Source organism: Parambassis ranga, chromosome 14 (genome assembly GCF_900634625.1).
Source record: "Parambassis ranga chromosome 14, fParRan2.1, whole genome shotgun sequence".
Taxonomy (NCBI): domain Eukaryota; kingdom Metazoa; phylum Chordata; class Actinopteri; family Ambassidae; genus Parambassis; species Parambassis ranga.
Genome location: NC_041034.1, coordinates 11,222,066 through 11,232,744, shown reverse-complemented (window position 1 = coordinate 11,232,744; position 10,679 = coordinate 11,222,066). Strand labels below are relative to the sequence as shown.

General features: G+C 41.4%; 2 protein-coding genes across 2 annotated transcripts; one reads left to right on the top strand and one right to left on the bottom strand.

Moving 5' to 3' along the window:
• Positions 1–1,339: 1,339 nt before the first annotated feature.
• slc25a1a (solute carrier family 25 member 1a) lies at positions 1,340–4,149 on the top strand. The gene is made up of 9 exons (XM_028422192.1): positions 1,340–1,671; positions 1,981–2,088; positions 2,178–2,277; positions 2,457–2,595; positions 2,675–2,759; positions 2,866–2,970; positions 3,055–3,170; positions 3,245–3,318; positions 3,405–4,149. The coding sequence occupies exons 1-9, from the start codon at positions 1,416–1,418 to the stop codon at positions 3,517–3,519; spliced, it is 1,098 nt and encodes a 365-aa protein (XP_028277993.1). The 5' UTR covers positions 1,340–1,415; the 3' UTR covers positions 3,520–4,149.
• A 1,000-nt stretch (positions 4,150–5,149) lies between these two features.
• Positions 5,150–9,581, bottom strand: nle1 (notchless homolog 1 (Drosophila)). Its single transcript, XM_028422190.1, has 13 exons — positions 9,474–9,581; positions 8,794–8,951; positions 8,491–8,711; positions 8,256–8,335; positions 8,065–8,141; positions 7,892–7,989; positions 7,408–7,600; positions 7,178–7,313; positions 7,062–7,108; positions 6,788–6,990; positions 6,502–6,661; positions 6,329–6,399; positions 5,150–6,066 (listed from the first exon to the last, which is right to left on the bottom strand). The coding sequence occupies exons 2-13, from the start codon at positions 8,929–8,931 to the stop codon at positions 6,054–6,056; spliced, it is 1,437 nt and encodes a 478-aa protein (XP_028277991.1). The 5' UTR covers positions 8,932–8,951; positions 9,474–9,581; the 3' UTR covers positions 5,150–6,053.
• Between the last annotated feature and the right edge of the window lie 1,098 nt (positions 9,582–10,679).

The window sequence follows — 10,679 nt, the reverse complement described above, 5'->3', positions numbered from 1 at the left end:
CCACACAGAACAGAGCCAGACCTCTAGTAGAAATGGGATCACCTTGCAGACCTTGTCACTGCACTGCTATGGAAATGAGCCTCATCAACAGGAAGGCTGGGTGTCCTGGGTCAGAGTGAATGCTGAAATAGCAAAAAGTCAAGAAGAATACACTCATCTCAGGTTTCCATTTCACTTGCGTCTCATATTATATATATTTGCCAAGGTGGTGTGTGGACACCTATGGGCATCTTTGGCATCAACCTGTCCTGCTTTCAATCAACGATGCAAAACTATTTAGAGAGTTATTATGTTATCTGCCTGTAGCCTCTGAACCTTCATCTGTACAACTGCAATGAGTCACTGGACGAGGAGTTGCTGCTGCGAGTGCGAGTGTCTAGAGCAGCTGAGACTCTGGGCTGCACAACAGGACTACTCCAAGGACCTCACTCATCGAAATCACAGTAAATAAAAAATGCTGTTACTGCCTGACTCTGCACATATAGGGATATACAGACACATGATGCCCCGTTTTATTTGCCTTGCAGGTGAGAATCTACACTTCAGACGCCAACACCAGGGAGTTTTTAGAGAAGCTGGAGCAAATACTGAATTCCCACCCGCATCTCCCACATGAGCTAAAATTCTTCACCAGAGTCTACGGTCTCAGACACATGTAGACACATGCAGGGGTGATTGTAGCTTACATTAAAAAGCCAAATACAAAGAATGAAGCCAGTCTGGTCATTTTAGTTTTAGTTCAACTGGCACTGACTCTCTCTCGAGTATGGGGTGGAGGGGTGGGGTCTGGGTTGTGTGTGTGTGGAAACTCTGACCTAGATTCATTGTAAAGGGTGATCAGGGGAGGCAGCATGTGCATGTGTGTGTATGCGTGCACTCTGGCATGAGGAAAGCACTATTTTAAGAAACAGGGATTAAGAGGCAACAGCAATACAGGCCCACACTCTTGATTGCACAGCTCAAAACACAATGGCAGTGAGGTCATAGCTTAATTTGTGTTTAATTCCATTTAATCCTTGTAAATTCAGTGCTATCATGACAAGTCTATGTTTTGACCTTTTATACAGTCTTTGGTGAAGGTATAGTTAAATAATTATCCTAACATTAAAAAGGATTAAAGTGAATTTGTATCAGTGGATTATCCCAGCCTTCAGTCAGACTACACATTTCCTAACAACAAAACAGCATCCTTCACATGATTGGTCACCAAAAGTCATGCAGAGTCACGTGACCGCATAATAACATTAAGCATCATGGTGGGCCAATCGCGTGCTCCATCACCTGACCGCTATTTGAATATTGACGTTCTGTGTGGTGCGCGCGGCCTTCCTGACTAGTTGTTGTGTTGCCTGACATTGTCTGAGTTCGAGTGGCACCATCGCCGCGGAGATTAGAGGACCCGACCTAAAAAAGAGATGTCCTCTCTGCTGCTGGAGCCATTTTCGGTGTGCGAGGGGCCCTGCGAGAGTGTCAGGAGGGGATGTACGAGCTCGGATCTCCATCCGCAGGCTCCATCTCAGCGTCTAGCCGCCGCCGCCACCGTCGCCAGCGCGGTGGGGATGGGCTGTCTCCCGCCGGCACATCGGCGGTCGTACGCGGCAAGAAGAACCCTGGCGGCTGCATCGATAGGACGGAGGAAAATAACGCATCCTGGAAAAGCCATCCTTGCAGGTTGATGTTACACTCTTTGTTCCTGCACACACTGCACAGCTTAATCTCAGTCTGTCGCCCATTAAAGGCTGTCCCTGCAGAACTGGGTCAATCAGCCAGCAGCAGTGATGCTACAGCAGCTGCACGCATTTCCATATATCCTCTATTCACTCATTTGTTTTGAATAATGTGACTATTATAAAGTAAGGATGTAAACATACCCATATGCATCACTCTGACATTACTACAGCAAGTTCCTCCTGCCCTCAGAACATTCAGGAACAAATCTGCACAGTGAGTCAACAACTCTCCTTAATTTGTGTCACCCAGGGGGCATCGCAGGAGGAATAGAGATCTGCATCACCTTTCCTACAGAGTACGTCAAAACTCAGCTGCAGCTAGATGAGCGAGCCAATCCTCCACGATACAGAGGGATAGGTAGGTCACTGGGACATGTCTGAGTGAGCTGGTTGTGTGTGTGTGTGTGTCTTCTACTTACTCCTGAATGCTTTGCGCCGTCCGTGCAGGTGACTGTGTGAAGCTGACCGTGCAGGATCATGGGCTCAGAGGATTGTATCGAGGTCTCAGCTCCCTGCTCTATGGATCAATACCCAAGTCTGCAGTCAGGTAAAACACAATGACACATTATTATTACACTTTATTTTACACTGTGTGTAAAAGTACAACTAGAAAACAAAATAGAGCTGCAACAGAAAAGCATGTTTTCCTCCCATGCTGTTTGGACCCTTCAAAATATTTCTGATGATTCACAGTTATTAATTCACGAGTGTCTATTTCTCTTTCAGATTTGGCACGTTTGAGATGCTCAGCAATCCAATGCGAGATGCCACAGGTCGACTAGACAACACAAGGAGCCTCCTGTGTGGTTTAGGAGCAGGGATAGCAGAGGCCATCCTGGTTGTCTGTCCTATGGAAACACTCAAGGTTGGTGGCAGTGTGGTACTTGTTTGTTTTTTTTGTTAAGGTCTGTAGAAGAAACACTGATCTGAAACGGTTCTTCCAGGTGAAGATGATCCATGACCAGTGTTCCCTCCGACCTCGTTACAGAGGATTCTTTCATGGAGTCAGTGAGATTATCAGAGAACAGGGTAAGAAGATGGAATGACCTCATAAACTGCAGTAACTGCAGTCTTAGAGATGGAGTACTTGCTTGCATATATGTAACCGAATCATAAACTCTTTTGACCCTTTTAGGAGTCAGAGGGACATATCAAGGTCTGACAGCAACCGTGCTTAAACAAGGAACCAATCAGGCAATCCGATTTTATGTGATGAACTCACTACGCAATTGGTACAAAGGTAAGAAAGTCTATGTAACTACAAAACAAATTACAACATCTTAGTCTTTTTTCTGACTAGTTGTTTTCGGACTTGGCCTCTAAGGTGATGATCCCAGACAAGAAATGCACCCGATAGTAACAGCGATGTTTGGAGCGACAGCAGGAGCAGCCAGTGTTTTTGGAAACACACCTCTAGATGTGGTCAAGACCAGGATGCAGGTAGGAAACCTGTCCTCTGATGATTTTACTGTTGTCCACCGGTTTGTCTTTTGTAATAAGACTTCTTTTTGTAGGGTTTGGAGGCCCACCGCTACAAGAACACAGTTGACTGTGCCTTTCAGATCTTGAAACATGAAGGACCGCTAGCGTGAGTAAACCACATCCTCCTCCTCCTGTAACACAGTTTGCATGTTTTTTTTTCATTCTTCATCATTCTTCTTATTCTTCCGGCAGATTCTACAAAGGGACAGTTCCCAGGCTTGGCCGCGTGTGCTTGGATGTGGCCATAGTCTTCGTCATCTATGAGGAGGTGGTCAAACTACTCAACAATGTGTGGAAGACTCAGTAGACCACCTTGATGGCGAGAAAGAAAGCACACATCAGTGCCTCGTGCCACGCACAACTAAACACCTCTACTCTAGCTGATACTAGCTCTCTGCATTGCCCTGAGGCAGATGACGCATTGTCTTGACCAGTCTTCACTGTTACAAAAATAAATTAATTAGCATTAATTATCGAGAGTTCTCTAAGACTCTAAACATTGATTCAAAAAAAGAAAGTGAGAGTTTTCACTACAGCAAATGGACTTGCTGGGTTATTTATTTTGAAGGACAGGAAGAGGCTGATGATATTCTGTGCACCTGACCAAACTCAGCCCTGAGTCTCTTCACCAGATGATAGAAAGCCATTTAACCAAAGGTTTAATTTAGCAGGTGAAAAGAAGACACATTAGAAGGTGGAAAAGGGACATTATGTATGTATAATGTATCTTTCTATGACTGTTGTTACCATTACATGTTGTAGAGTGAATTCTTTTTACTCGAACCATAAATGTGTCTTTTATTCACTAAGTACTTACTATACTGAGCGATGAATTGGAGATCAGGCTGGACACAAACTGCTCTACTTTAAAATGCCTGTGCCGTGCTTCAACACATGTCAGTGTTGGAATAGCTTCTTGGCTGTGCTTGTTGCAACATCGCACTAAAAACATTAACAGTGTTCCCTTTGCTGTGGCTTGGTGATATCTTAAGATGCTTTCTCATTGTGCATTTTATGGTCACAGCATGTGGCAAACAAAATACTCTCATATGTAGCACGTTTTTCACATGCAGTCTTAAAAGTGGCTCATATTATTAATGTAAGTTTGTGAGTTTATAGTTGACATTATGCAAAAAAAATGCATCTTACAGGTTCTCTACTACTGCATGTGAAAGCCTCATTCAGACGTATTTGAGTGGTAATACTCGATTTCTGGCTATTTCACAGCATATTTACTTAGGTGCAGTCTAAAACAATTACATTTAATCCAGCTCTCCAGAATCAGCCTGATTATGTAAGCCATATTATCATAAAGATGAGCCTTCAGTGGCTTTCTTCTGCTTATCGTTAAACTGAAGGAGATGTCACTTTATACCCTTTGTTTACATAAACTAACCTGCTTCCTACGTGTTTTTGTTGCAACACTAACTATATTATTACTAATCATTTTAGATAATTCATGACTTAATACAAAGTGCAGCAAATAGATCTAATATGTTGCTGATTATATATGGGAATCTAAGGGTGGTTGTGATTGGCCCACCACACAGCCCTGCACAGAAGCCTTTAGCTCCTCTTTGCCAAACTATAATAGAATCTCCATGTTATCTTCCTGCTTGTAGAAAAATCCGAGAACATATTTTACTGTAATTTTTACTGTATAAAACTCTTATGTGTTTTAATGCTTTGCTGCTTTTCATAAACAGGCCAACAGCTGTGTGTACTTCATATCAAAGCTGGTGTTCACATCTTGTTGAGCACATTGAAGGTTTCTTTGATGTGTAAGAAAACCAAAATATATTGGAAAAAAATATCGTTGGGGGAAACAGCGCTCAAAGTATGATTTACATAAGAATAAACTTGTGATTATAAGACTTATTTTGTGCGGCTTTGTGTTAAAATTGCTGATAAATAAATAGTCAGACACACTGACCATGGGTGAAAAAGGATTAAAAGATCATTTATGAAGTTGCATTGATTTGAGTATATTCTAACTTCAGTAAACATACAATGGATGTCTGTAAAAATAAAATACAATTAAACTTTTACAGTGACAGCAGGTTTTGAGCTCTGAAAAATGCTGATTAAATTAAGAGTAAAGGCAATGCAGTAAAGTATAAAGACTTGAAACTGTTAATGGCCAACTGCCACTAAGATGACATCAGATAGACATTGAAGAATAGTTTTAGTATATTTGAACCTGGGTTCTTTCTTGCACCACTTGGCTGCAGCACAGAGGCTGAAAAATCAGCAGGGTGGAGGCTTTGCTGACCACAGGACTGAGGAGATTAAAGGCTGAAGAAGCGGGGCAAGCAACGCTGGCATTAACATCACAGAGTAAGGCATTAACTGTCCCACCTGTTGCTTCATCAGTCCACCTGTCACCTACATTTTACAGTTCATCTAGGTAAGGCTTAAGGTGAACGGAGGGACAAACATGCAGCTGTGGAATGGGTTAATATTCCACATCTAGTGGTTGAGTTTGTTTACACTTAATCTCAATTACATGTCAGAGTGTAAATGAAACCCATATTACTCTTATGGGGTTATGCCTTAAAAATACATAACCTTGTTGGTTTTTGTACCTGTGTGCATGGCAACGGATGCTTCATTCTGTAACTTCCCAGTCAGATTTATTGGATTGCTAATATTCCCCAGATAAGAGGGCATTTATATTGTAACTAGACTCAAGTTCCCCAATGCAGTGTCATTGTTGGCAGACAGTTCTTAAGACATATGGCCGATTGTTTACAGTCTAGCCACCTTTTGCCCCAGCTGTCAGGCCTTTGACAGCAGATGATGTGAAGTCCTCTTAAGTCAGGAAAGAGAACACAGATGTGGCTATCTTCTCCATCTGGAAAGGTACAACACAAGACCAAAAGGTTTAGATGTGAGCATTCTGAAAACAAATATGAAAGCATACACTGCTTGGCATAACATGAAGCTCAGCTATGCAGCTATTTGTTGGATTTATGTGTGTACATTTTGATCCTATATTTAATGTCTATTCATTTTTGTAAATTGTTGCATTTGCTCATAATACACACAGTGGTATGATTTCTAGTATATGTCAACTGCATTTTTTTACTATTTATAGATTTAAAAAAAAAACTCACATTCTGAGGCATTTGTCTTTCCCACCACTGACCACTCTCTGTCCATCTGGACTCCAATCAACTGCAAAAACCTACAGACAAGAAACAAGGCAGTTAAAGATGACTAGAATCCAAACACATCCATCAGAAACAGTTATAAATCCTATATCCTATATCAATGTTCCTTTTCTCACCTCGTCTTCATGACCAGGTAGGTCCATGTTAAGCTTCCCTGTTTTAACGTCCCACACTTTAAGTGTGCTGTCACTGCTGCCACTGACCAGCAGCCGACTGTCTGCCGACCATGCCACTTGATAAACAGAGCCCACATGGCCACGCAGAGACATTAAGTACCTGTGGGAAAAGACATTGTTACACAGTGAACATGCACATTTTGGGGTTTTGGTACCACCACCTGGACAACAGCAGTATTACATGCAGATACACTGAGGATCTGTGGTGGTGTAGAGATTATCTTACTTTCCTGTCCGTCCATCCCAGATTTTAATGGACTTATCGAATGAAGCAGAGGCAAGCAGCCTGGTGTCTGGAGAGAAGAGCACTTCATTGACAAGAGCACTGTGGCCAGTCATCCTGGCCAAAGGCTTCTTCTCCTCTGCAGGGTTCCACAGAAACAAGGTGAAATCATCTGAGCCAGACACCAAGCGCTCTGGAGCTGAACCCTGCAGCACAAGAACAGGAGTATGGGCACTGAAACAGGGAAGGCTTACTCAGTATAAAAACCACTACTTACCCTGACTTGATTATATCTCTGCAAGGCTTTCTCCTTCAGCTCTTCCACTGAAGGAAAAAACATTTGTTAGATCAAAAATATTCTTGTTCAAACATTCAAAAGACACTGAGACTTACATGGCCCAGTGACATCCTGGGGGTTGATAGTGGCAGTTGCAGGTTCAAAAGCTCCAGTACGGAGGACATAATCTGTACTGAGAGCCAGGGTGTTCACCCAGTGGGCGTGACCCTGCAAAGTCCTGCACTGGACACCCTATATATAAACACAGTCATTAACAGATATTTCATCTCTTATTAGCACATTGATATCCCCATCTATTAATCAATATTTAGTATCTCAAACTCACATCTTTCGCTCTCCACACTTTGACTGTCCTGTCCTGTGAAGATGTGTAGAGAAGTCCATCCCCACCCCACTTTACACAGGTGACTGACTGAGTGTGTCCAGTCAGGATCCTCTCACAGCGCCCCAACACTGTGTCCCAGATACGTATTGAGCAGTCCTTGGAGCTACTCACCAAGTACCGACACTCTGGGTTACTGAAAGGCAGACCAGAAAATACCGGTTCAAACAATTATTCTACACTATAGAGGTATCTATCAACCTTCCAAATAAGCCTCAATAGAAACGTTAGCATCTTTTTAGCTGGTCTCCAAAGTCAAAGCAGCAAAAGAAAGTTTAACTGTGCTAATTTTTTTCCTACATGTGGGGTGATCCTACAGATCCTACAAAATACATTAATGCAGAGGCTGCATCTGACTAGGCTTTTAAGTCTGCATGCAAAGGTAAAAAAGACAGGGCATCACAGAAGACAGGAAGTGGGTGCTCACAGATGTAGAGGTTCCCAACAGAGCCAAGTGATCCACTTAGTATGTCCTGTCAAAGTCTTCCCCATCTGTGTACCTTTCACTGGATCCCACAGACAGATCTGCAAAAAAGGCAAATAATATGTTATAAATCTTAAAAAAAAAGTGTGTGTGTGTGCGAGAGAAGAGGTGTGCACCTGACTGTTCTTGCACCCGGAAGCCAGCTTCTTACCATCTGGTGACCAGGCAATGCTGAGTACCCAATGTGTGTGCCCTTAAATGAAGTACAACACAGCTCAGCAGTGCATACTAACAGAACTAACAGAAGTCCATTATCTGTATCTTGATGAACAGTGAAGCATGCACGCATACAGAAGTGACTTTATACCTCTGGCAGTGTGTTGTGGTGTCTCAGTTGTCAAGTCCCAAAAACGCACAGTGGTATCCCCTGAACCGCTGGCCAGATATCTTAATTACACAAGGACAGAATGATTTACAGCTGTCTGAATCTTTCCAAAGACATATAAACATATATCATGCATCAGCTACTTGTGCTGTTAAATGAGACTAATTCTAGACAAGCAGGCAACTAAAGGCTGAAAGCTATTTGTTCAGTTACTCACTTGCCAGTAGGACTGAAAGATGTTGAGATAACAGCTTCTGTGTGTCCCTGTAGTGTGCTAGTACAGCGGGCCACAGCCCGAACCCTGAACACAGCTTGAGGTTGGTACACAACTGGCAAAACTTGTTCAGTTTCAACCCCAAGAGCTTTGATGCAAGATCCCAGGCTAGACACGACCTCAGCTTCTCCACGCACAAAGAATGCCAGTGGCACTGGCTCTTCCTGCAGCAGAGGACAATAAAACGTGTTATTTATCAGTAGAAATACTGACTGATATATGGATACTGTAATAGTTAAAGGGTACCTTTTGTAGCAGCGCATTGCATACTAGCTGTAGTTTGTCTGGGGTAATATCCAGTGGCACATCAAAAGGTGAGCCCAGAACCTCTCCATTTTCATCCTGAAATTGGATCAACAGCCGCTCCACGTCCTCACTCGTCATTCTCTAGTTTATATCCAAATCTAGTGACAGATGGAGGTAAAACACAATATGACAGAATTACTTAATGTCATTATAAAGTAATGTGCTGTAGTGTTTAGCATATGTCTGAAAGTCGGATACCACCCGGCAAACATTCCACTGAAACCGATAAGATCATGTAGATTAATGTAGATGTACTTTGTTTACTTGATCTGTCATATCTGTTTGGTCATCAAGTCAACATTATTGCTGACTTAAAAACCCAACACAAAGCCTGAACATAAAACTCCTTAACATTTATTTAGGGAGCAGCACATTATAGTGCCATGTTCCAAGCTGTTGTGGACAAAACGGAACCCCTTAAAATCATCTGTACAGTAGTTTACTTCTAGCTAGCCGATGCCAATAGCAATAAAGCTAATTCTGTTAGCATGCTGTTAGCTAGTATCGTGAACATATAAAACGCTTTAGCAACGTTAGCAAAGTAGTAACACGAGCGTCACTTATTTACACGTCAATGTCAAGATAAACCAGGCAGTGAAATGACAAATAAACAAACTTACATGATACTTTTTCGTGAAGCAGCAGCGTCTATAAAGACCCCACGTGTGTAACACCGAAGAGTCTGTGAGGGAGAGATGGACCAATCTGTCACTTCAGTGAAAGGTTTCGCGCAAGGAATCATGGGAGATCTCTGTACATCTTCGTCTTTTTTACATTTTCTTTCTTTTTTCTTTCTTTATAACAAAACAAAAATAAGAACAAAATACCTGATAGCGCAAATATTCCAAGTAAGAAATATAACTTAAAATAGAAATAGAAATGCTTTTAATAGACTACTACTAGTACTACTAGTGAGGCGAGTATCCCCCCCTAGAATAAAGAGTCATAAAAACGAAACAAAACCTTTAGCAATATTTTTGCTAAAAAAAGCAGTGTGCACATTTATTATTAATAAATGTGTTAAAACATCTGAGTACGCGGAAGTAGATTAATATCCTAATTATACTATAATCCAGAACATATATATTATATATTATTAAAGAGGACTGTTAATAACAGAAGATGAATGGTTAAATGTCTGTAAATTACAGTGAGAAACCACAAAATCACACTGCTGGAGAGAGTATGAATGGGAAAATATAATGAGATATTTTATTATCCCAGCCCAGAAGAGGCATCAAGGTGGGGGGAAAAGTTGTTGGAGGAATTGTGGCTAATGTAGCTAATCATTTCCATGTCCAAATATGTTATCCTATTGACGAAATATACATATTAGTTTGGAATCTATGTTTTGAATTATTATCCCCATGTCAGGACAATGTATTTAGACATTATGGAGAGACTAACTTTCTCCATTAAAATTCAAATGAAGAAATTCAATGGATTATGGTCGAAATGGGTTAGCTACGTAAGGCTCTGGGGACCAGACTTGCTATGATTATATATATATTATGATTATATATATTTATATAACTAAGTTGCGGGGAGTATGTGTTAATATTTACTGATAAATGAGGTGACATCACATGTTGTGTGTTGTTATTTTAGTTTATTTCCTTGTGTTCTGGTGCAGTGATCTGTTATACAGTGTACATGGTTATTATATTTATTCATCCCACACCGAGGTGAGAACATGTAGTGATATTTTTAATGATAAAATCACAAATGAATCACATATCAATGAATTTTCCCAGTCAGCTGCTAATTTTCAGGTTTTATTTGACTTGTTGTGGAGTTGACCATTCAGCAGACATTGTGCTTTGACA

Bases quoted from the DNA above. Each gene is read 5' to 3' on its own strand.
- nle1 (XM_028422190.1), bottom strand. From the start codon at position 8,931: ATGACGAGTGAGGACGTGGAGCGGCTGTTGATCCAATTTCAGGATGAA. The intron at 7,314-7,407 runs GTGAGTTTGAGA...GTTTATATATAG, and splicing joins AAGTGTGGAGAGCGAAAGAT to GGTGTCCAGTGCAGGACTTT. The intron at 7,109-7,177 runs GTAAGTCTCAGT...TTTTTCCTTCAG, and splicing joins CCAGGATGTCACTGGGCCAT to TGGAAGAGCTGAAGGAGAAA.
- slc25a1a (XM_028422192.1), top strand. From the start codon at position 1,416: ATGTCCTCTCTGCTGCTGGAGCCATTTTCGGTGTGCGAGGGGCCCTGC. The intron at 2,278-2,456 runs GTAAAACACAAT...TTTCTCTTTCAG, and splicing joins ATACCCAAGTCTGCAGTCAG to ATTTGGCACGTTTGAGATGC. The intron at 2,596-2,674 runs GTTGGTGGCAGT...CGGTTCTTCCAG, and splicing joins GTCCTATGGAAACACTCAAG to GTGAAGATGATCCATGACCA.